Here is a 23,947-nt window from a genome sequence, read left to right as displayed (position 1 = left end):
CACACAAACACACACACACACACACACACACACAAACACAAACACTTACCTGCTGTCATTTCCCCATCCATCCCTGTGGACATGCACTAGTTGTCTCCCATGCCTGGAATGTACTTCTTCCTTACTTCTGCCTCTCAAAATCATTCTTACTTTAAGCTCTTAGTTCTTTCTTTTCCATAAAGCCTTTCTCAATCCTTTCAGCTCTTTTGTGTTTATTCTGTTGACTTACTCTGTTTATCATGTTTACTTACATGATTTCTTGTTGTCACCTCTGTCGGAATGTGAGCTTCATATGTCAGGTAGGGATTGTTTCATTTATGAAGTTTGTATCCGTGTACAGCCTTTTGACCATCTGGCACTTAATCAATACTTGTTGATTAGTTGTTTGGTGGAAAGTTTTGGGGGGCTAGAGTGGAGGGTTGTTGTCTATAGGCTGCTATAGGGCAGGGTTGACAAATACTTTGAGTAAAATTCATCATTATTCACCAAAAATTAGGTGCCTTCTACGCATTAGGTGCTAGAAATACAAATTATGTTCTGCCTGGGGCCATGGGATACAACATGTGCAAAACTAAGGAAACTTCTCCTTGGAGGAAGTGACACCTGAACTGAACTTTGAAGAAAGAAAGAATCCTGAGAGGTAGAGAAGAGGGAGGACATTTCAGGCCTTGGGGAATGGACCATGATCTCGAGGTGATAGAAGGCAGGAGGTCTGGAACACAAAGTGTTTGAGGGGAGTGATGTGGAATCACACTAGAGGAGTGAACAGGAGGAGTGGAGTTAAACCACAGAGGACCTTGGGTGCCAGGCTAAGGAGTATGTCTTTTCATAGGTTAGTAGTTAGAGATTTAGAGTTGGGGAAAAGGCTTTAGGAAGCCATTGAGTTCAGTTCCTCATTTTGTAAATGAAGGAGCTGAGACATAGAGAGGCTAAGCAACTTGTCTGTGGTCCCATGTCCAGTTGGTATTGGAGGTGTGATTCAAACCTAGGTCTTCCTGACATGGTCAGACCTGTGCCTTGGGAACATTATTCTCACACTTAGAGAGGATAGATGGAAAAGGAGAGAGACAAGCTCTTTCAGTAGCATAGAAGAAAGAAGATGAGGGCATGAAATAGGGTGGTGAGTGGACAGGAAGTGATGGATTCAAAAGTTACTGTGAAGGTAGAATCGATAGGATTTTGCAACTGATGGAATATGACTGGAGTTAAGGGGGAGTTAAAGATAACTGAGGTTATGAACTTGGGTGAATGGGAAAATGGTGGTGCCAGTAGAAATATGGTGGTATCTACAGAAGTAAGGAAGCTTAGAAAAGGTGTGGGTTTAGATGTAAGATGAGTTTGGGTCATGTTTGAGGTGCTTATGGGACATCTTAGTGGAGGTGTATAATAGGTGTTGGAGATAGGGAATTCGGTTTTAAGAGACTGAGACACTAGTAGGAGGAGAACCAGGAGAGAGGAAGCAGAGTGTTAGAGAACCAGGAGAGAGTTCAAGGAGCCAAGAGAGGGGAATGTATCTAGGAGAAAGGCATAGGATAGTGAGCAGTGAGAAATGGGCATTAGAGGCTGAAGTAAGGACTATGAATAGTTCTAGGAGGAGTGAGGCAGAAGAAGAGCTGGAACAACACATTATGATCAGAGAGGAAAATATCAGTCTTAAGGGGTTTTTTTTTGTTTGTTTGTTTGTTTTTAGGCAATTGGGGTTAAGTGAATTGCCCAGGGTCACACAGCTAGTAAGTGTCTAGTGTTTGGTCTGAGGCCCGATTTGAAGTCAGGTCCTCCAGAGTCCAGCGCCGGTGCTCTATCCACTGCACCACCTAGCTGCCCCTCAGCATAGTTATTGGAGTGCCCTTTTCCCCTCCCCCCAGTTATGTTAAACCTGAAATTATGTTATGTATACATGGATGATACCCCGGATCTCAGTGTACATTCCTAGAGTCTTATATTTCACATTTACCACTCAGGTGGATAATGCCTACTGGCTATGGACCTTCCAAGGACGTCTCCTTCAAAAGAATAACAAAGATCGTTTCTGCCAGTTGCTGTGGAGGCCTCGGCCCCCAACTCTACTCAGCCAGGATCAGATAAAGGTATGGTTAGGTTATGAAAATGTTCGTGACCCTGGAGGAAGATAATTAGTTTAGTTTTGACTTGCGTTTTCATTGATATTTAGGGAATGTGGATAATGATATTCTAAGACCCCACTTTTGAAGGGTAACTCTTTGTTTTTAGGATAGTGGAATATAATGAAGAGCACCAGTCGTAGGGGATTATCTAGACTTTTATGGCTTCGCACCTTCAGAGAGTACTAGTCATTTAAAAATATATCAGTACCATTTCGATAAGTCCCGTGTGAACTGAAGCGGTGAATGGGAAATAAGTGTTGAAGGTTGTTTAAAAAACTTTAATGGGTTTAAAAGCAACATTTCTACAGGATTTGCATAATTATAATGAAATGAGTTAATGATATTAGGTCAAAACTAAGAGGGAGACTGAGTAAATCCCAGGGCTAGAGAAGAAAGCCCTTCTAGATGAAGGGGAAACCTGCTTTTAAAAAGAATGTTAAGACCACTTAGATGTTCCTGGGGGGAGTGTATCTATTTAATCTTTGTGGGTAACAGTTCATCCTGGTAATTTTGGAGCTTGCTTTTTTATTCAGACTTTGTATGGTTTAAATCCTGAGTGATTTGTCTTTGTTTTAGCAAATTAAAAAGGATCTGAAGAGATACTCCAAGATTTTTGAACAGAAAGATCGTTTGAGCCAGTCCAAAGCCTCAAAGGTAAGCTTTGTTCCTGACCTCAACAAAAAGTGAAAGGCAGCTTTTTCATGATACAGAAAACAAGCATGTTGGTTATCGGAGAAGAGAGCATCATGACAACACAGAAAGGAAAGGGCACACTGAAATGTTTTTCTACGTGGAGATACTGAAAATATAATTCTGCTTCCAGACACTAAAAACATTTTGAAGCATTAAGGAGTCTTCATCAAATTGATGTACTTGAAGTGCTAGTTGTTGGTACATAAAGGGTTTAACCCTGTTGTCATTACATCTCTGTCCTATAATATAATCAAAATGTTCATTTTTACCTAATAGTAAAGATGCTCTGTATCCATAAACACTGTATTGTATAAAGGATCAAGCTGCAGCTTCCAGAATGAGGTTGTTTATCTCTGCCCCCGTCCCTACCCTTGCCCTCCAGAAGCCAAACTAATATTCTAGTAAAGGGAACTGTATTCTGAAAGGGAGGAAAATCAAAAACAGAGAACGATATAACCCCGATTTCCCTTTCCCCTTCTTCTTCCCTTTGTATTCTTTAATTAAAAGTTTTCTTCTCAGGATATAGTAACCAATATTAAAAGGCTTTTTGGGTGATTTTAGTACATACGTGATGCCTCAGGGTCTCAATTTCAGTCTAATAATACCCTTCATCTACATTTTTCTCTAGGAATTGGTAGAGAGGAGACGTACAATGATGGAAGATTTTAGGAAATATCGAAAAATGGCCCAAGAACTTTATATGGAACAGAAAAATGAGCGTCTGGAATTAAGAGGAGGTAAACAGCAAATACTGTAATAACCATTTCTAGGTGCTTTGTAAATTTGTTCTATAATATAGAGATAAATCTATTTTTAAAACCTTTGGGTACCGGGAAAATGGAGGCTAAATTTAAGCTGTGTGGAAAGCACTTTTGCATCTATTTATAGTGCAAACATAGTCTTTCACCCTTGAAAATTTTTAAAATCAAAAGTTTGGTGTTAATTCTTGTTTGAATACAGAAGTGTTTTATTTGTTAAGCAGTCATTTGGTATTTAAGCCATTGAGTTAAAAAGGAAAAAAGAAGAGAGATCTAATTTTTTTCTTAATTTTTGAGTTTTTTGGTAGCGTTCAGTTCACTACGAACGTAGCGTTGCAGTTGAACATCGAAAGTGCCCTCAGTCCTTTTTTTTAATAGTTTCTTTTTCTTTTTATAGGTGTAGACACTGATGAACTAGATAGCAATGTAGATGATTGGGAAGAAGAGACAATTGAATTTTTTGTCACTGAAGAAATTATTCCCCTTGGAAATCAGGAGTAATTTGATAGAGTTCTGGTAAGATTAATTCTTTTTGTTAAATTTTCTTGTCAGTTTTCTTCTTTCCCTTCCAAATCATAGAATGTAAAATAACTATCTGTATACACGGAACTAATCTGGGGTTTAAAGTCTTTCTGTGTCTAGGCAGCTGGTGGCACAGTGGATTAAGTGCTGGGCCTGGAGTGGGAAGAACTGAGTTCGAAGCCTCTATTTGCCTCAGTTTCCTCAACTGTAAAATGGGGGTAACAATACCTACCTCACAAGCTCATTGTGAGGATCAAATGAGATAATAATTGTAAAAAACTCTTAGCACGTGCCTAGATTCCAGGTTTTCCTTATTTCAAAGTCAAGACTCTGTCTATTGATGCCTTGTTTTCTCTTTGTGGCATAGTCTATTTGGTGTGTTGTGGTTAATTAGATTGAAGATAACTGTCGGAACTTTTCATCTGAGATTTCCTAGATGAGTACAAAACCATTTTATAAAAAGGTGAACAGACTTAAAAGTTGCCAATGACTAAAAGTTGAATTTTAAAAGGGGCAGACTTGGAGAGGCTATGGGGTGGAGCGTGGCCTGGAACCAAAATTAAAGCACATTCCACACCACCAAGATAAGGGCCCCTCCTCTGTCTCTTGAGATCATTGGGGGAGGGGGGGGAAGGGCAAGCAAGTCAACATCAAGCATTGCTGCTGTAAGGCCAATATTTGAGTAGCTGCTGATCCTTGAGTGTATTACTTATCCTTGTTTTCCTGTTTAATGAGGTAGCGAGCTTACCACCAGAAGTATTAAATAGAGACTGGAATGCCATTTATCCAAGGTAATTTAGGATAGATTTCTGGCATTGGATAGGAGATGAGACTCAATCATGTATTTATTTCTAAGATTCTGTGATTGTAATTGCTTCATCTGCTTGGAATATTCCAAGGGAAAGGGAATGATAATATTAATTGTAATTGCATATAGACCTTTCTGTAATAAAAAGTGCTTTTGCATATTCAGTAAAGTAAATATTAATCTTTTTGTTGTTGTTTTTTTTAATCATTGCAGCATTGCCATATATTGTGCCAGGAGTGGAGTTCATCCTTTTGCAGAAAGCCTACACAGCTTCTGAGTTATTTGTGTTTTCTCTTGCTGTCTGGACAGTGAATACACCTGGATCCTTCCATTCTGACACATTTTGTGCCTTTAAACCCCAGTGTCTGCATTGTGGGAGGTTTTAAGGCACTGCTTTTAAATTCTTACTTTTGGGGGATTTTTTAAAAATCCAAAACTACCAGTATTTGCTACTTGGACTTTTATGCAGGGCTGCTGGCAGGTAACTTTTGATTACTGCTCCCAGTAGCATTTCTTAAGTGTATCATCCCCACAATCACACAATGTTGCCATTCAAGGACTCTCTTTATATCCCAAGTGCATGGACTGGTGTTCTTTTTGTCCCAGAAAAAATCTGCAGGAAAACAGTGTATCATTCATGTTTTAGTGTGCTGAAGCAGCACTATAGTGGGCTGTACCCTCCACCCTTCAGATTGTGATAGGGTTTCTCAACAGGTTGAACATGGAAATAAAAAGCAGACCTATGTTAAAAAGCCGTCTTTCTCATCTCTTTTAAACCTAGAAAACTACCTAAAATTTACTTTTTTCTCCCACAATCTGTTTGGAAATGGAAAATCTGTTTCCAAGGCAGAACTGTATTAGTGTATATCCTTCTGATTCTATTTTTTATGCTTCATTTAAAGGAGTATTCTACTTACTTGAGTGATGAAACAACATAGAAATTATGTACACTAGTTGAGAGCTCTGCAGAAAGTGTTAGAGCACTACGAGTCCTAAAATTCATGTCATCTCACTTGATGTGCTCCTTACACTCGGCCTCAGAGACACATGGGAACTTGCCTTGATTGAGGTTTCATCTTAGGATTATGGTCTTCCCTTTGAATATTTTAAATGCCACATTCATTCTCAAGGGGTAGTATGCAAACCCTCATGCTCATATTCTTGTTTCATTTTTAAATTGCCTTACTAAACCCACTGTGATTCTCTCCTTGTCCTTTGACTCTCTCTTTGACTCCTATCAGAAATCAGGGTTCAAGGGTTCTAAAAGGCCATACTTGCACTGAGTCATCTTTGTAGTTCAGCTCAGTTCATACCAGAGAAACAAAGTTGTGGGTTCACCAAGAACTAACTTTTATGTGGCGGAATGCAAAGGCAAAACATCCTTGAAGCCAAATCTTTTGGGATTGGAAGACATTCTGGGGGTGTCATAATGAGCAAATTTTCTAGTTTTTGCCAGCTGCCCTTAACTCCTAAGGCGACCAGTAACGTTTGATACCACTTTGTATACAAAAGAAAGCAGTAATATTGGGTTGCTTTCAAGCTGTTCTTCCCCCACTTCCCTTCTGATCCACTACTTAAATACTTAAATAAATAAGCCTTTTAAACACTTCTGGCATCTACTATTTCCTTTGTAATTAATTTTGTGATTTATCCTGCATTCTAACTCTGATGAAATATTCTGATCCTATTTAGTTAGTTGTGTAACTACCTTAATATATTTTATAGTATCTCAGGTCACCCTTTTCAAATTTTTTAGATCTTAGTATACCAGTACATAATTAGTTTCTTGAGTTTTTCCAGAGAACAATGGAGTGTTGTCTGATAATTGATGGATTTTTAACAGGGCTGTTCCAAGATTAGCACTTGATGTTTTTTAACTTCATAGTTGCAATTGTTTTACATAATTTATAAATAAAGGATTTCTGAAATATTTGTGCTTGATTTAATAAGCTTTCCCTCCAAATAAATGGATTTTTGTATAGGTTTTCCGGAATTAGTAATAGATTTGTACTAATGGAACAGATAACACTGTACTCTACTGACATTAGCAATCTGAGTGGCCTAATTAATACTGATCTCCCAGCTGAATGACGCAGATTCTATTGGCAAGGTCTGCTAATTGAAAACAATTATACTGAATGGTCATCACTTGGCCTGCACTTGAAGCCTCTCTGCCTTCTGCTTTGCCTTTTCGGTGTTCTTCCTCAAATGTGGCCCTGAAGACTGAGCCCAGTACTCCTTGTGTGGCCTGATGAGTGCAGCGGGGTTGTTAGCGCTCTCATTTTGATGCTCTGGCTCTGTATATTTGCAATTTGGTGCACCTCTTGTGTTTGACTGATTTCACATGATTCGCTTATTCTAATTCAGCCCACCCTGTTACTCTCTATGCAGTACATTCCCATCTCCAGCCTCTGCCTTTGCGCAGACCTCATCTCTGCCTCCTGTTCCACTTCCCTTTAAGGCTCAGGCTGTGTCCTGTCCAATGGAAGGCCTTCCCTCATCAAACCAGTTTCTAGTGTTTCTCTTTCCCCAAAATTACTTGGTATTTTGTACATTTTATATTTGCCCATTTATGTACCTGACGTTTTTCCCCAGTAGAATGCAAGCCTTTAATGGCAGAGACTTTACCATTTCATATTTGTATCCCCAGTACTTGGCACAGCACCTACTTCTTGGTGCATAATAAACACTTATTGGATCAGATGTATATACATACGTATGTATAACATGGTACATAAAATACTATATAATGTAGTCTAAGCTGGTATTTGACACAATGTTGACTTAATGAGCAACTAAACATGATTCAAGGGGAAGAGGTTTATCTGCCTTTAAATTAGGACGAGTTCAAACGCTGACTATGTGGCTGTAGACCTTCGTGACCTTGGGCAAGTGCTTAACCTTTCTGGGTCTTTTTCCTCATCTGTAAAATGAGGGGGTTGTACTAGATGGTTGCTAAGATCTCTTCCCAGCTCTAAATGTTACCCCTAGATTTCTTTTTATTTTAATTAAGTTTTTATTGATACATTTTTTTAGATCATAATTTTTTGCAGTATCACTCCCCTTGTCTCATAAACCCCCCCGACCATAGTTTTTTTTTTTGCTTTTGAAAAAAAAATAGTGCTTTATTTTCCCTTTTCCTTTTTTAAAATTATTTTTAGTTTTCAACATTCATTTCCACAAGATTTTAAGTTCCAAATTTTCTCCCCAGCTCAACCCTCCCCCCTTCCCAAGTTGGTATGCATTCTAAATACTCCTTCCTCCAATCTGCCCTCTCTTCTATCACTGCCCCCCCTTCTCTTATCCTATACTATTTTTTAAAAGGAAAAAAGGCACAACTGATTAATACATTGAAAAAAAATCTGTACTAGTATACCATACTTTGGGACCTCCCACTTCTACATAGGATTGATGGTGTCTTCTCATATCTCCTCTTTGGAGACATGTTTGTTCTTTGTAATTTTGCAATACTCACTTTTTTTAAGGCAATTGGGGTTAAGTGACTTGCCCAGGGTCACACAGCTAGTAAGTGGCAAGTGTTTGATCTGAGGCCGAATTTAAACTCAGGTCCTCCTGACTTTAGGGTCACCTAGCTGCCCCTGCTACATTCACTTTTAACTTTTGTGATCTTCCATTTGTATTTTGTAGTTGTGTACGTTGTTTTCCTGGCTCTGTTTACTTCCTTGAATCAGATCATGTAAATCTTTGCTTCTTTCTATCTAGTAGCCTCAACAGTATTTATTTAGCCATTTCCCAATCGATGGGAATCTACTTTGTTTCCAACTTTGCTATCACAAAAATTGCTGCTATAAATAACTCTGGTGCGTAAGGAGGCTTTTTCCTTATCAAGGAACCCTAAGGGAGGCAAGTATGTGCAAAGCAGATAAGCACGCGAGTCCTGGGAGTAGCTCTTGTCCTGCTTCATTTCCAGACCTCACAGCCATTATCTGGGGAAGTAACTCCTTTACAAAGGGGCCAACTACCCCCACTAACTGCTAAAAAGCTGTCACACAGGACAGGCAAACCAGCCTGCCTAGCTGAAGCACTAGGAGAGACAGGAGAACACACCAGCAAAACAAATTACCGCCTTGAAGGATCTCCCTCAAGCCCCGACAGAGACAACCTAGGACTCTGAACTCAAGAGCCTTGGGAATAGCAATGCTTACAGCCCGGTGCCCCCCGCCATCATCCTGAGAAGGAGCCGCTGTAGAAATGCAGCCTAGCAATTACTCCTGTAGATGCTCTACCCACAGCTACTGAAGACCCCCAAAAAAGACTTGCCACCAAGACCCTTGGCAGTCAAACAGTTCTACATTAGAAACATTAGAAGTGGAAATGACCTTACAAGAAGAGGCATTACCATCTGCCTTGCTGCTGTATCTGAGGACCACGGGACTTTTCCTGTCTGATTTAGAGCCGAAACCTTACATGTGTGTTGTCTCCCGAATTAGAATATGAGCTCCTTGAGATCAGGGACTGGACTGCACTTTTCTACTTGTATCTCCAGATTTCACACAGTGCTTTGCATATAGTAAGCACTTAATAAATACTTCATTCATTCAATCATTATCAGTATCCTCATTGAAGCATAAACCTAGCAGTGAAATCTCTGGGTTAAAGAGTATGGATTTTTTTTTGTCACTTTATTTGCATAGTTTCTTTTGAAAATGACTACTGATTAGTAATTACACTAACAATAAATCAGTGTATCTATATTCTAATAACCCCTCCAACATTGAATACTGTTCATATTTTGTCATCTTGACCAATTTGCACACTGAGGTGAAACCTTAGGGTTGTTTTCATTTGCATTTATCTTATTAATAGTGATTTGGAGAATTCTTTCACATGGTTGTTAATAGTTTACAATTCTTTTAAGGACAATTCATATCCTTTCATCACTTAGCTTACATTGGTGTGTTTTTTTTTAAATTAAGAATATTTTTCAATCAGAAATCTACTTTTGCTCTCTTTCTCTCCTTATCCTCAGCCCAACTGAGAAACAAAGAAAAATAAAACCCTTATTACAAACATGTATTGTCAGGGAAAACACATTTCTTCATTGGCCATGTCCCTGCTTGACGCGCCGCCCTCCCCCCTCTCCGCCCAATATGGCTCATTCTGCACCGAGTCCTTCACCTCGATTAGGAGATGAATAGCATGTTTTCATCATTTGCCCCCTTGAATTGTGGTTTTTCATTATGATGATCATAAGTCTCTCAAAGTTGTTTATTTCTTCCAATACTGTTGTCATTGTATAAATTGTTCCCCTGGTTCTGCTCATTGCATTACTTTATTCAAGTCTTTCCAGGTTTCTCTGAAACCATCCCTTTCATTATTTCTTACGGTGGCAGTAGTATTCCATCACATTTATATACCGTAACTTGCTAAGCCATTCCCCAGTTGAAGGGTACCCCCTCAGTTTCAAATTCCGTGCGCAAGGACTACTGCCACCTTCTGCAATCTGTTGATCCCACTTCCCTCCTGATGTGGTTCATTACCTCATTAGTTTCTTATGTTCATTATCATTCCTCGGAAGTTAAACTCTATTATTTAAAAGCCAGGGATGCTCTAACCCAGGCTTAAGTAACCTCCTGTCTAGTTGCAGCTCTAAAACCTTTCCCATTGCTGGGTCCTTCCCACGAGAACCTCTTGGGATCCCGCGCGGTGATGTCATCCGGGGCCAGCCGGGGATGTGATGAGCATATCCGCGGGGACTGCAGGTACCAAGAGGCGCCATCGGTGACTGGGAGGGCACAGGTGTGTGGCTCCATTCCATGCCCATTTTTCTTATGCCCTCCCGGCTCAACGCGCCCTCAGCCGAGGAGCATTCTTCCCGGGCTAGCAGCGGGCTCGGGAGCCGGAGCAGCCAGGCCATGAAGGAGCTCCCAGCTGAGCCTAAGGAGCAGCAGCTCATGGTGAGTCCGAGCGTCGCTCCCTCCCTCCCTCCCTCAGAACTGCAGTAGGGCGGGCTGGGTTTCTTGCTCTGTCCCTGATCCCCTCCGTGCCCACAGAACTGTCTCCATTGCCTTTCACGGACCTTCAAGGAATGTTTCCAAATCCTGAATCCTCTCCTCTCCAGGAGAGCTCTCAGGTACGCTACTCCATCTTCCTCTTTCCTAGCTTCTTCACCCTTCTCCACAGCTCCCCTACAGGTTTCCCTACCTCCCTCCCTTAGCTCTCCAGTTGTTTCTTCTTAAGGGACTTAAGCAGATCCCAGCCCGTGGCCCCCATGCCCAGGTTGGAATTTTACATATTGCCCTCCACGACCCAGAACTACAGCTCTTCAGAAAACTTAACCTACCTTAATCGACGAGGAAATTCAGAAGAAAAGTGGGGGAACTTGATCTAACATTGGAATAGATGAGGCATCCTCACAAACACAGTTAAGGATGACTCCAGCAACAGGAAAAATAAGTTTTCATAGTTCCTCTAGGAATGTAATTATTTCTTCTCCACTGGGGACACTTAAGCCAGAAAAGCATAAGAAGAGTGGTCACTGAACTGAACCACACATCTGTGCCCTCCCAGAAGTGGAAGAATTTAATTTGAAAATTTTTTTTCATCAAATGTATGATTTTGGAAACTGATTTTTCTCCTTTCTACAACGACTTGATTTATTCTTTCTTACCTGAGATTTCTGTTCCTTAAAAAGGCCCCCCCCCCCTTTTAATAAAGATGTTTGGTTTTGAAGGGTTTGTTTTTGTTTTTTTAGGGGGAAGTATCTCATGTTAATTGATTTCCCAATATTAAAAGAGGACTGAAGTAGGGGTAAAGAAATTAAAAATATCTTTATAAAGTATAAGGTGTATATAATTAATCAGAAAGAATTTATTGATAGAATAGTCACTATTTGCATACCTTTTTCAAAAGAACCTTGGAAAGAAAATTGGAAAAAGAAATCTATAATCCTTCTCTATGTGCAGGTAGCACTTCGGATCCGCCCAATTAATGACACAGAACTGGATGAGGGAGCTGCAGTCATTGCCCACAAAGTGGGTGATCAGGTGAGAATTGAGGACTCGGTATCTTAAGACAGCATCTAGGCCATGCTCAAGGCAGATTAAAAAGTATACTTATTGGAGTCTAGTGACCCCATATCACTAATGACTACATACCATTCAGTATGTGGTATCTACATAGTGCAGTGTATGGAATGCTGTACCTGCAGTCCTGAAGACCTGAGTTCAAATTTGATCTCAGACACTAGTTGAATGACCCTGGGCAAGTCACTTAACCTCTGTCTCCTCCATTTCCTCATCTGTAAAATGGGGACCTCCCAGGATTCTTGTGAAGATAAAATGAGATAATATTTGTGAAGTGTAAACTTGCACTTGCAAACTTTAAAGCACCACATAAATACTAGCTGTAATTATTATCATATCTTGCTAAGAAAAAGCAAATAATATTCTTTGTTTAATGTAAATAAAGACCAAAAAAATTACAGTTATTCTGAATGCACAGGTATAGAACTAACACCCAAGCAGCCTTAATTTACTTGTCCTAAAAATATAGAGAATGATACATTTACTACCTACCCGACGTAGTTGGTAAGAGGGTCAAATATGATTGTGGAAGTAACGTGTTTAAAGTACTATAGAAATCTTAAATTTTATTATTAGGTGCTTGCTATATGCCTGTTTTAAAGAGCTTATAAATATTGGTTGATGATAATGGTTATTAACTATGCTGGAATTTAGTAATAAAATAGATTGCAAAATGGTGTTCCTGGAGCTGGAGGCAATATCAGCGAGAAAACAGCAGCAAGGGATTTCCAAATTCTCCATCCTTTGAATCAACTTTGTATCCATCTTATCTTCCCTGTTATATTCCATGCTCCGCTAGGTTACAGAGGGTATCTTACTTACCTTTTGTGTGTCGTGAACCAGAAAGAACACTGAATTTGGAGTCAGAGGTTCTCTGTTCAAATGCTAGCCTGGCCACCTACTAGCTGAGCCACCTCAGATAAATCACAAAACATGACATCTGGATGTCAGTTTCTTCATCTATAAAATGGAAAGGTTGAATTTAGATGATTTCTAAGGTCCCTTCCAAGTCAAAACTTCTGACACTAGGAATGAAATGATGAAATTCAGTAATTTTTGCTAAGTGAGACAAATGCATACTTCACCTTGGGGGAATGAGACTATTTCTGCATTATGACCAGCCACAAAAATAGTAGTGTGACTTTTTTGGCTTCTTACATTAATAATAATGATAATAGCTAACATTTGTATAGCGCTTACTACATGCCGAGAAAATCCCCATATAGGGTCAGGCATAGTCGGGCACAACTGAAATGATTCAACAACAACAATGTGCCAGGTACCATACTAAGGGCTTACAATTATTATTTCATTTGAGCCTTACAACTGGGAGGTAAGTGCTTTTATTATCCCCACTTTGCAGATTTGAAAACTGAAGCAAATAGAGGTTAAGTGACTTGCCCAGGGTCACACAGTTAATAAGTGTCTGAGGCTGGATTTGAACTCAGGTCTTCCTGACTCTAGGCCCAGTGCTCTATCCACTGTACCACCTAGTTGCTTCTGTCTTGAGCATTTGGAGTTAATATTTATATCTATTAACCTATACATCTTTCAGTGTGTGGTGTAAATACAGCATGTGTATATATATTTATTTAAAGAACACTTGACTAACATCTGTGTGCAAGGCACTGTGTTGGGTTATATAGCATATATATAACACGGTCCTGCCCTCAAGACACATATTATTGTTTGTGTGTGTGTGTGTGTATATATAAAGGATGTAATAATGTCTGTATATGTTATATATACATGTGTGTGTATATATATATGTATACATACATATACAGACAGAGAGAATTTACAGCATCTAATATATGTATATATAGGGCGAGGGGGAAGAGATCAAGAGAATAATTACAATAGCACTTCAGGTTTACAAAGTACTTTCTTCAGCAACTATCTTGTAAGACAGATAGTGCAAATATCATTATCCCTGTTTTACAGATGAAGAAGTTAAAGCTCTGAAAAATTAATTTATTTGCCTATGGTCTTTTAGACCTTTTAGAAAGAGTTGGAGCCAGGGTTCCCAACATCAGGTCTAGTGCTCTTTTCCATAGCACCCTTTCTTCTTTAAATCATCATCAAAGTAGAAGAGCAATAATACTGCCTAGTGAAATTTTAGCTAGTAATTTTTTTTTAAGGCAATTGGGGTTAAGTGACTTGCCCAGGGTCACACAGCTAGTAAGTGTCAAGTGTTTAGTCTGAGGCCGGATTTGAATTCAGGGCCTCCTGACTTCAGGGCTGGTGCTCTATTCACTGCACCACCTAGCTGCCCCAATTTTAGCTAGTAGTATTGGATTTCAGGAGGATATTTTAGTTATATAGTGTGTCTGTATGTAGTATGGATCACATGGTGTTTGTATAATTCATGCACAAATACTTCTTATATATGGGATAGCACCCAGCTATTCTCATTCTTAACTGAGTTTAGAGTATAAAGGGCTTAATTTACCTACAAGGAAGATCCGTCCAACAATAAGCATCGCTAAGCACTGAAATGAATTGTCATAGGCTGAAGCATCTCCCCTGGTGATCTTTAAGAACAAAAGAGACACCTATTTGCCTGTCATCAATTACAGGCAGCCTGACCCTTTAAGGCCCCTTACAGCCTATGTTCCATGCTTCTGTAATGAAAAGCTTTTGTGACATCTCACTGCAAATGGAAGCACACACTCTTGGCATTTTAAGCTCAGGGTTTGAGTTGCTTTAAAATTCAATTCCTTTGTCTTCCTGTGGCTGATTTAGAAGCGTTGCCTCCTTCTTAGTCTATACAGCTTTGGACTTTTTCCAACTCTCATTTTATTTTTATTTTATCCTTAGAGCTATTATTGAAATCTCTTAGGAAGAGATTTTATCAATCATTATGTCCTTTAGTCCAAGGGTTCTTAATTAGGGGTCCATGAATAGATTTCAGGGGGTCCCTGAATTTGAATAGGAAAAATTATATCTTAATTTTCAGTAATTGTTAACTGACATTTAGCAATCCTTGTCAAAGGCAACAAACGTTATTCTGAGAAAGGTTCTATAAACTTCACCAGTCTGCCAAAGAGGTCCAGGACACATACACACACAAAAAAGTCAAGAACCCTTTAGTCTGTAAGACATAACAGTAGGCGGAAACAAATACTTCCTCTGTCTTCAGTAGAAATGGCACTGGGTTTGGAATCAGAGGATACTGGGTAGAATCCCAGATCTTCCACTTACCACCTGTGTGAGCTTGGATAAGTCACTTGATAATGACAATATAATATTTAAAAAATATATATATATATACATATATGGACATATGCACATATATGTCTGTATACACATATATAGGCAGCTAGGTAGCATGGTGGATAGAGGATGGGCCCCAGGAATCAGGAAGACTTGAGTTCAAGACACTTAAATAGCTACATGACTCTGTGACACTTAATTTCTCTTTGCCTCAATTTCCTCATCTATAAAATGGGGCACCTACCTCCCAGGGTTGTTGTGAGGATCGAATGAGATGATATTGGTAAAGCACTTAAGATAGTGTCTGGCACATAGTAGGTACTATTCAAAGGGTTAGCTATTATAATGATATGTATTTATGATGTATGCATACACATACACATATCAGATTACATTCATATATTATGTGTATATCTATATCTATGTTTCTATAATACCTATAAGGGTTACAAAGTGTTTTCCATATATTATCTTTTTAAAGTTTAATTTTGTTTTTTCAGTGACCAAAAATCTGTTTTCTGTCTCCCCCTTCTTGAAAAAAGATGAAAAACAAAGCTCTTACAACAAAAAAATGCTAGTTGACTGACTGACAAATATTCATAGTCAAACAAAACAAATTCTCACAGTTGCCGTGCCCAAAATTATATCTCAGTCTACACCCTGAATCTATTACCTCTCTGTCAGGAGGTGGGTAACATGTTTCATCATGAGTTTTCTAGAATCATGGTTGGTCATTGTGTTGATCAGAGTTCTTAGGTCTTTCAAAGTTGTCTTTAAAATACAGTTGTTACCGTATAATTTTTTTTCTCTTGGTTATTCTGTTCACTTCATTCTACATCAGGTCCTCGAATTTACATAGATTATCTCCTTTGATCTGTACAGCAGTTCTGTGAGGTAAATGCTAATCTTGTCAATATTTTACAGAGCAGCAATTGACTTGTTAATCTGAGGATGGATTTGAACCCAGTCTTCCTGACTGGATTATCATGCTGCTTTTCTCCTTCTCTTTCAACCTTTCTGGGCCTCAATTTTCCTACTCTGTAAACTGAGGGGAGTTGACTAGTTGGTTTCTGTGGTCCTTTCCAGATGTCTGGGTTTCCTACTCCCTGCAAGGGACCTGCCATGTACTCATCCTGGGCCTTGGTTTCTTCATAAACTACTGTTTCTCTTTATTTTCATAACCTGAAACTGAGCTGGTACCCAGACATCACAAACAAGTCCATTATGCATCAGGTGCAAATGCCATGTAGTAATTTAAGCCTATATGGCACCTAGAAAGTTTACTTGATAGGCGCTCCACCAGATAGAACTGTGTATTTAATAAAAGAGCCAAAGCATTTAAATGCATTTCATCATCAAAAGATATTGTTAATCTGACTTTGCAGGAATTTTAACAAATCCATTTTTGAAAAGCCAAGAGCCTGTAAAATCCATTGTGGTTTTAACCCAAGTAGAAGCTCCCTCTTCTGCCAAGGCATTATGTTTAAGGAAATCTAGTACAATTACACCCTTCTTAGAGCACTTCGAAGATGATCCAGTCCAACATGCTTATGCTACAGGTAGAAACTGAAGCCTAAAGTGACTTGCCCAAGGTTTACAGCTAATGTGTCCTTGGACACCTAGGTCCCCAAGTCCAAGTACAGCACACCACACTACCTAATGTTGCTTCCTTTTCTATACTATTATTTCTAATTATCTCTCTTGAACAATTAAGCATATATTACATACTATTTTGCATGTATCTTAGTCTTCCCTTCCCAACTAGACCATTAAAATCTTTGAAAAAAGGGAAGGATGCGTCTTATCCTTCCATTCTTTTCCCATTCCCACCCTTCCCTGCTGCTGCCATCCATTTTCCCCCTTTCCCCATTTGAGAAGCAGCATGGATACACTTGTGGTTTCAAAGCCAAAAATACCTGTGATTTCATTGGTACAGGGAACTCAAACGTGAAGAAACTCTTTGTACCAATAAGGGTCAGCATCTTTCTTGCAATTTGTAGTCTTGGTTACCTAGAGTATTAAGAGGTTAAGTGACTTGTCCAGGGTCTCACAACAAATGTTTCTTTACTTTTTCTGCATCCTGGACCCTTTTGGAAGTTGGAGAAACCTATGGACCCTTCCCAGAATTAGGTTTTTAAATGCATAAAATAGCATAAGATTACAAAGGAAACCAATTATATTGAAACAAAGTAATCAAACAAAACAAAACAACAACAACAACAAACAAGTTTGCAGACCCTAGATTAAGAACCACTGTACTCAGTGATTTCTAAGGTCCCCAAATATAAAAATGAAGAGATTGGACTGAATCAGGTGTTCTTAACTTGAGATTCATAAACTTTAAAAAAATTGATACCTGCATTTTAATATATTTTCTCTTGTAGTCCTATATATTTTATTTTTTGTATTTAAAGATATCATTCTGAGAAGGGATCTGTAGGGCTTCATAAGACTACTACAAGGGTCCATGACACACAAAAAAGGTTATAAACCCCTATAGTAAATGGTTTCTAAGGCCACCAACTGCAAAAATCAAGAGACTGGACGAGACAAACTCTAAGGTTCCTGCCAACCCTAGCATTATAGGCTTTCATGATGTAATTCTGGGCCTACCTGGATGACAGTCCAGCTGAGCAAAAGTGCTTTTCCTATGCCAACTGAGCTAATTCTACATTTCTCAGCTGCGGAAACTACTCTCTTGTGTAAACAGCACGTGGGTTTTTATTTTTTATTATTTCTCTCTGCCCCCTCCAATAGCATAATTCCCTTTGAAGCAGTTCTTTATGAGTTTTCCCAGCCTCCAGAGAACCTAATACACTTTCCTTCATAATTATGTATTTATGCAATAGAGCAGACTATATCCCAGCGGATGCCCTCAAGTCACTTTGCTAAACAAAACTTATTTCATAATCTTTCAAGTATGAATCTTTTGTTCTTTCTTTTTCTCATCTTGGTTGCTACAGGAGGCCCATGGAGATCAGGCATACCACTTTCAAGGTTGACTTTGGACATTCCCAGGGCTCTGATTCTCTTTGCTCTGATTTTGCTTCCAATTATCAACTCAAAAATGTTCTCCCAATCTTTTTTTCCTCTTTTCTCGTAGCCTAACCTTGGTGGCCGATTTAATTTAACAAGTAATTTATTGAGAGCCTACAATGTGTAAATCACTGTGCAGCAACAGAGAAAAAAAAAATTATTTAGTGGCAATATTTGTAAGTGTCAGGGGCAGGTCTTATATGTAACTGAATTAAATAATTGCCTAAAATATTGTTCTTGCCCTCTTCCCCCAAAATATCTCTCCCACTGATGCCTGAAAACCTGGAGCATGTGAGGAACTGAGCTTGAAGCCTGTCTGCTTTTGGAGGTGTATGTGCTCTAACCTCTTGCTAAAGTACCAACAATCAATCAATCAACATTTATTAAACACCATACCCAAGAATGTTCCATGGGAGTGCTTGCTAATCTATTCCCTGACTGCCCCCCCCCCCCAATTCCTTGTAAGCAACAGGCCAATTTAGCTGGATCATAGAGCACATAGGGGAGAGTAATGTGAAATAAGCCTGGAAGGGTAGATTAAAGTCAGATTGTGAAAGGCTTTAAAAGTCAAATGGAAAAGTTTGTAATTTTCTCCTAGAGGCAAAAGAAAGCCATTTCAATTTCTTGAGCAGGGAAGTGGTATGATCAAACCCATGCTTTAGAAATATTAATTTGGCGTCTATACATGTAACTGGGGAAAAATAAAATATTATTTAAAAAAAGTCAATCCTGGAGAAAGAAAACTATAAATCAATCCTCTTAATGAACACAGATGTAGATGTATTAAATGAAAAATGAAATAACAGAATATAGCAACCCATTAAAATTTATTCATCATGTCCAAAAATATATATATATTAACTTGTCCCCTCTGTGGAGGATAGATTGGAGAGAGAATGGATTGGAGACTGTGGCAAGGGAACCAATTAGGAAGCTGTTGCAGTCGTCCAGATGGGAGATGAGGAGGGTCTCAACTGGGATGGTGGCTGTGTGCGTGGAAAGCAGGCAGATACAAGATAACAATGGAAGTAGAATCAAGAAAATTTGGCACAAATTCTTTCCCTCTCCAATATGGCAAAGATGATTTCTGTGGGCCTTATGTGTCCATCACGCACTCACCACACCAGCGGTACTGGTAGCTACCAATTTAGACTTCAACGTTTGAGGTTCCTGAGCCTCCCTCTCCTACTAGCAGCTCAGAGTTCACAAAAACCCCTCCCATGGTTCCTCTCATCCTAGAATCAGGTTGTTCAGCTTTGGCACTTGGGAAAAATTTTGCTTTTCGTATTAATTATTTCAATTTCTTTTTTTTTAAAGATGGTGGTGCTTATGGACCCAGATGAGGATCCTGACGATGCTTTGAGAGCCAATCGTTCCCGTGAAAAGACGTTTATATTTGATATTGTTTTTGATCAGCAAGCTTCCCAGGTGAATTTGTTCCTAGCACATCCTTTCTTCAGAGATGCCTTTGCCAGATTTCAGTCAGGGTCGTTTTGCCAAGGTGCCTAACTTAAAAGCCACCTCCTCCACAAAATCTTTGATTCTTTCATTCCTTTTCTGACTTCACATTGTCCTCTGTTTTGTAACTCTGTAATGAATTTTTAACAATTACAACCATGATTGGGTTCAACATGTTGGGACAGAGCACCCTGTCCCTATCTATTAATGGGCCCCTCTCTCTAGACCCCCTCATACAGTGAATTGAGTCACTGGGGAGGGTGACATCTAATGAGAGTGGTAAGCTGTAAGAGGACAGACTATCCTGCCCTAATTATGCCAATTGCGTACCCTCAGAGACAATACTGATATACCAAAGAAAGAGGGGCTCATATTAGCTTGGTTATTCATAGGTTTTGTTAGGGTTAATTAGGTTGATTGGGTTTTTTAAGGGAGTTTATTCACAAGAAGCCAGTTGTTCTGGGCTGCAGCAAGACAAAGTAATATTGTGGATCCCCGAACCAACCCTAGGTCAAGTCAGGTATATAGAAACAGAACAAAGAGGGCATAGTGCCAGGATAGCTCAGGGTCATGTGCAGTTTTCCCATGGGACAGCTGGAGCTTCTCTTGATGTTTACATTTACTCTGAACCCTGGCATCCAGCTACAATAACCTATTAGTAGTTTCTTTACATTCCACCTTTCTTGTCCACACCATTGCTTGTCCACTGGCTATCCCCCATGCCTGGAATACGGTGTCCCCTCCCTTCTGCCTCTAATTTCCCTGGATTCCTTCAGGATCAACTCAGATCCCACCTTTTTCAGGAGAAACTTTCCAGTCCTCTTTATTACCCCTCCTTTATGTTTTCCTTTCACAGATTATCATCATCAGTTGCATGTGTGTGTGTGTGTGTGTGTGTATGTGTTAGTTGTCCTTCATTTTCAAAGAGGACCAAAATGTCATCACTATGTTGGAGTCAAGGTATACTGTGTCTGACTGTGACTGATCAGACCAGTACAAGCTGGGAAGTCTCTACCATAGGTCAGGCACAATGAGTCCATGTGTACATTTGGAACGGAGACGTCTCTGTATTTGTGCATCTCACATTTCTTTTGAGCTACTGCAATTCTGCTTCACTCATAGAGCACAGTGCCTTCTTTGATGTGGGTGGTCCTTTGCCAGTGTCTCCCATGTCATGCTTCCATATATGTCTTGTATGTACCTAGTTATTTACATATTCTCTCTTCCATTGGAATGTATGCTCTTTAAGAGCAAGGATTGTTTTTTGTCTTTCTTTGTAACTCCATGATTTATCACAGTGCCTGACACATAGTAGGTGCTTAAGAAATTCTTGTTTGTTTGTTTTTGTTTGTTTGTTTGTTTTTTGCAAAGCAATTGGGGTTAAATGACTTGCCCAGGGTCACACAGCTAGTAAGTGTCAAGTGTCTGCTCTGAGATCAGATTTGAACTCCTGATTCCAGGGCAGGTGCTCTATCCACTGGGCCACCTAGCTGCCCCGTTATTTTGTTTGTTTTTTTAAGAAATTCTTGTGACTCAACATGACTATTATGGAAGTATTTTGCATGATTACACATCTATAATCTAAATCAAGTAGCTTGCCTTCTCAATGAGAGTGGGTGAAGAGGGAGGAAGGGAGAGAATTTAGAACTAAAAGTTTTAAAAGGAAATATTAAAAATTGTTTTTACATGCAACTGGGAAATAAGATATATAGGCAATGGGGTATAGAAATCTATCCTGCCCTATAGGAAAATAGAAGGGGAAGGGGATAAGAGAATGCAGGGAGGTGATAGAAGGGAGAACAGATTGGGAGAATGGGTATTCAGAATGCACACCGTCTTGGGGTGGGGGGAGGGGAGAGATGGAGAGAAAATTTGGAACTCAAAATCTTATGGAAGTGAATGTTGAAAACTAAAAATAAATAAGTAAATTTAAAAGAAATAAAAAATGAAAAAAAATAAGGAGATTTTGGAGATGTTCTCAAAAAAAAGAAAAATTCTTGTGACTGATCTGTATTGGTAAAGGAAATTTCTCAACGGCATCTCCCTACACCTATGAAATCACAGGTCCATTAAAAAAAAAGTAATGTAGTTACTTGTATATATGCCTCATATCCCCCTACTAGAAGGTAATCTGCTTAAGAAGACCAAGGGTACCGTATTTAAACCTTGGATCTTCCCTAGCTTAGTGCTCTGCCCTAGGTAGTTAGGGTAGTTAATAAATAAATGAACAGTTTCTGCAAAGTCCCAGAATGCACCCAACATTTAGACACAAAGTACTATGTCAGAGCTGCTGACTTCTGTTTTGTTTTTTGTTTTTGGTGCCTGGGGGAAATTTCACAAAACAGGACCCAAGCAAGTAGTATGAGTTATCTTTTCAAATTAAGTTTTTAAGACAAATTAGTTGAGGTGAAGGAGATAGATAGATAGATAGATAGATAAATAGATAGATAGATAGATAGATAGATAGATAGATGGAGACACTGGGACATTGATTCCCTGTGGGCAAAGATCCCAGAAACACCAGGGTCTCAAGGCAGGCAGATGGGAGAAATTCCCTTGGGATGAAGTAGTCTGAAAGATGGAAGCCCATACCATCTGGTAGCTTTCTATTTTAATTAGTTATTCTTGCTAACTAGATACTAAGCTCAGTTGTTTCCTTTATTTTTGTGTCTGTTTTTAAAATTTACTAGTGGTGGCCTTTTCTTTTTCACCATCACCACCATAATCATAGCTAACATTTATACAGCTATGTATGTGTGTATGTAAATATGTGTACATTTATACAGCTAACATTTGAGATTTGCAAAGCACTTTATTATATCATTTCATCCTCATAACAACATTGTGAGGTATGTGCTATTATTTTCCCCGTTTTACTGATGAAGAAGCTTTGAGATGAAGTGATTTGTCCAGGGTCACACAGCTAGTAAGTGTCTGAAATAGGATTTGAACTCTAGTATTCCTGATTCCAAATCCATGACTCTTTCCACCATGTCACATAAGACATTTTTAATATTCTTTTCAACTGAGCCCTTGCTTAGTTGTTTCTATGATGTTGAAAATGTAAATGTTATTAGTACTCTCTAAATCTTGGCATTTTAGGACCCTGCCCCTATCACCCTGTCCTTTCATGGCTCTTGAGTATTAAATCTGTCAGAGAAATTGAGACCAATAAAAGTCTTTTCTAAGTTCCCAGTAGTAACTCTATATTTAGATAACATTTACGTCTGAGACAAAAGGCTTTGCAGGAATCCTCTTTGTTACAACTCTAAATCAGTGATTCCACAGGTTTATAAATTTATCCAATTTCATATATGGGGAAACCGAAACATAGAGGGATTAAATGGCTTATTTATGGAAAATCAACCAAAGCACATAGGATTTCAAAGAAGGGCTGTATCTTCAAAGATCATCTGGTCTAGCAGTTCTCAAACTTTTTGGTCTTAGGACCCCTTTACACTCTTGAAAATTGAGGATCTTCCCCAAAAGAGGTTTTGTTTATGCAAGTTATATTTATTGATATTTATTATGTTACAAATTAAAACATCTTAATATTATTATGAAAATAGTTTTGACTTCCCAGACCCTTTTAAAGGGTCTCAGGGACCCCAGGGTTCTCTGGCTCACACTGAAAAGCACTGATTTAGTACAGTCCCTTTATTATATAGAAGTCAAAGGGTCTTGTCTAAATATGCCTAGCAGTGGGTCTCTGGGTCTAAGGGTATGGACATCTTAGCTACTTTATTTTCTTAATTCCAAATTGCTTCCCAGAATGGTTGTACTAATTCACAGTTCCTCCCGCAATGCATTAGTATGCCTGTCTTTCTATAACTTCTCCAATATTGACCATTCTCATCTTTTGTCATCTCTGCCAGTTTGGTGGATGAGGTAAAATCTCAGAGTTGTTTTGGTTTTCATTTCTCTTACTATTAGTGATTTGAAGAATTCTTTTTTTTTAATTTTAAAATTTTTTATTTTTAGGCAATTGGGGTTAAGTGACTTGCCCAGGTTCACACAGCTAGTAAGTGTCGAGTGTTTGGTCTGAGGCCGAATTTGAACTCAGGTCCTCCTGACTTCAGGGCCAGTGCTCTATCCACTACACCACCTAGCTGCCCCAAGAATTCTTTCATATGGTTGTTCAATACAAAATTTTTCCACATTCACTTTTTGGGTTTGATTGTACTTTTGATCCCAAGCTCACAGAATAACTATAGCTAGGTCTTGATAGAGTGAATAAAGAGTCACCTGAAATTGTCACACATATTTGAATTCACACTATTCAACATT

General features: G+C 39.0%; 2 protein-coding genes across 5 annotated transcripts in view; both read left to right on the top strand.

Moving 5' to 3' along the window:
- The window catches only part of EIF3B (eukaryotic translation initiation factor 3 subunit B), a 30,466-nt gene extending 23,956 nt beyond the window's left edge, over window positions 1-6,510 (top strand). Inside the window, exons 15-19 of the mRNA XM_027874429.1 lie at window positions 1,962-2,087; window positions 2,700-2,777; window positions 3,445-3,553; window positions 3,972-4,090; window positions 5,118-6,510. Of these exons, the coding sequence (XP_027730230.1) occupies window positions 1,962-2,087; window positions 2,700-2,777; window positions 3,445-3,553; window positions 3,972-4,075 (417 nt within the window). The 3' untranslated portion in view covers window positions 4,076-4,090; window positions 5,118-6,510. The remainder of the gene's footprint in view (window positions 1-1,961; window positions 2,088-2,699; window positions 2,778-3,444; window positions 3,554-3,971; window positions 4,091-5,117) is intronic.
- A 5,334-nt stretch (window positions 6,511-11,844) lies between these two features.
- LOC114052350 (kinesin-like protein KIF19) overlaps window positions 11,845-23,947 on the top strand; it is an 88,135-nt gene continuing 76,032 nt past the window's right edge. For 2 of the 4 annotated variants that reach the window (XM_027874909.1, XM_027874907.1), the window contains exons 1-2: window positions 11,845-11,911; window positions 19,520-19,630. In XM_027874909.1, the coding sequence (XP_027730710.1) occupies window positions 19,520-19,630 (111 nt within the window). In that variant the 5' untranslated portion in view covers window positions 11,845-11,911. Of the gene's footprint in view, window positions 11,912-19,519; window positions 19,704-23,947 lie in introns of those variants that run through there. The other 2 variants (XM_027874908.1, XM_027874910.1) reach the window with 2 other exon arrangements.

Source organism: Vombatus ursinus, unplaced genomic scaffold (genome assembly GCF_900497805.2).
Source record: "Vombatus ursinus unplaced genomic scaffold, bare-nosed wombat genome assembly UNPS02014807.1, whole genome shotgun sequence".
NCBI classification, from domain to species: Eukaryota; Metazoa; Chordata; class Mammalia; order Diprotodontia; family Vombatidae; genus Vombatus; species Vombatus ursinus.
This window is presented reverse-complemented; position numbering and strand designations above follow the sequence as displayed.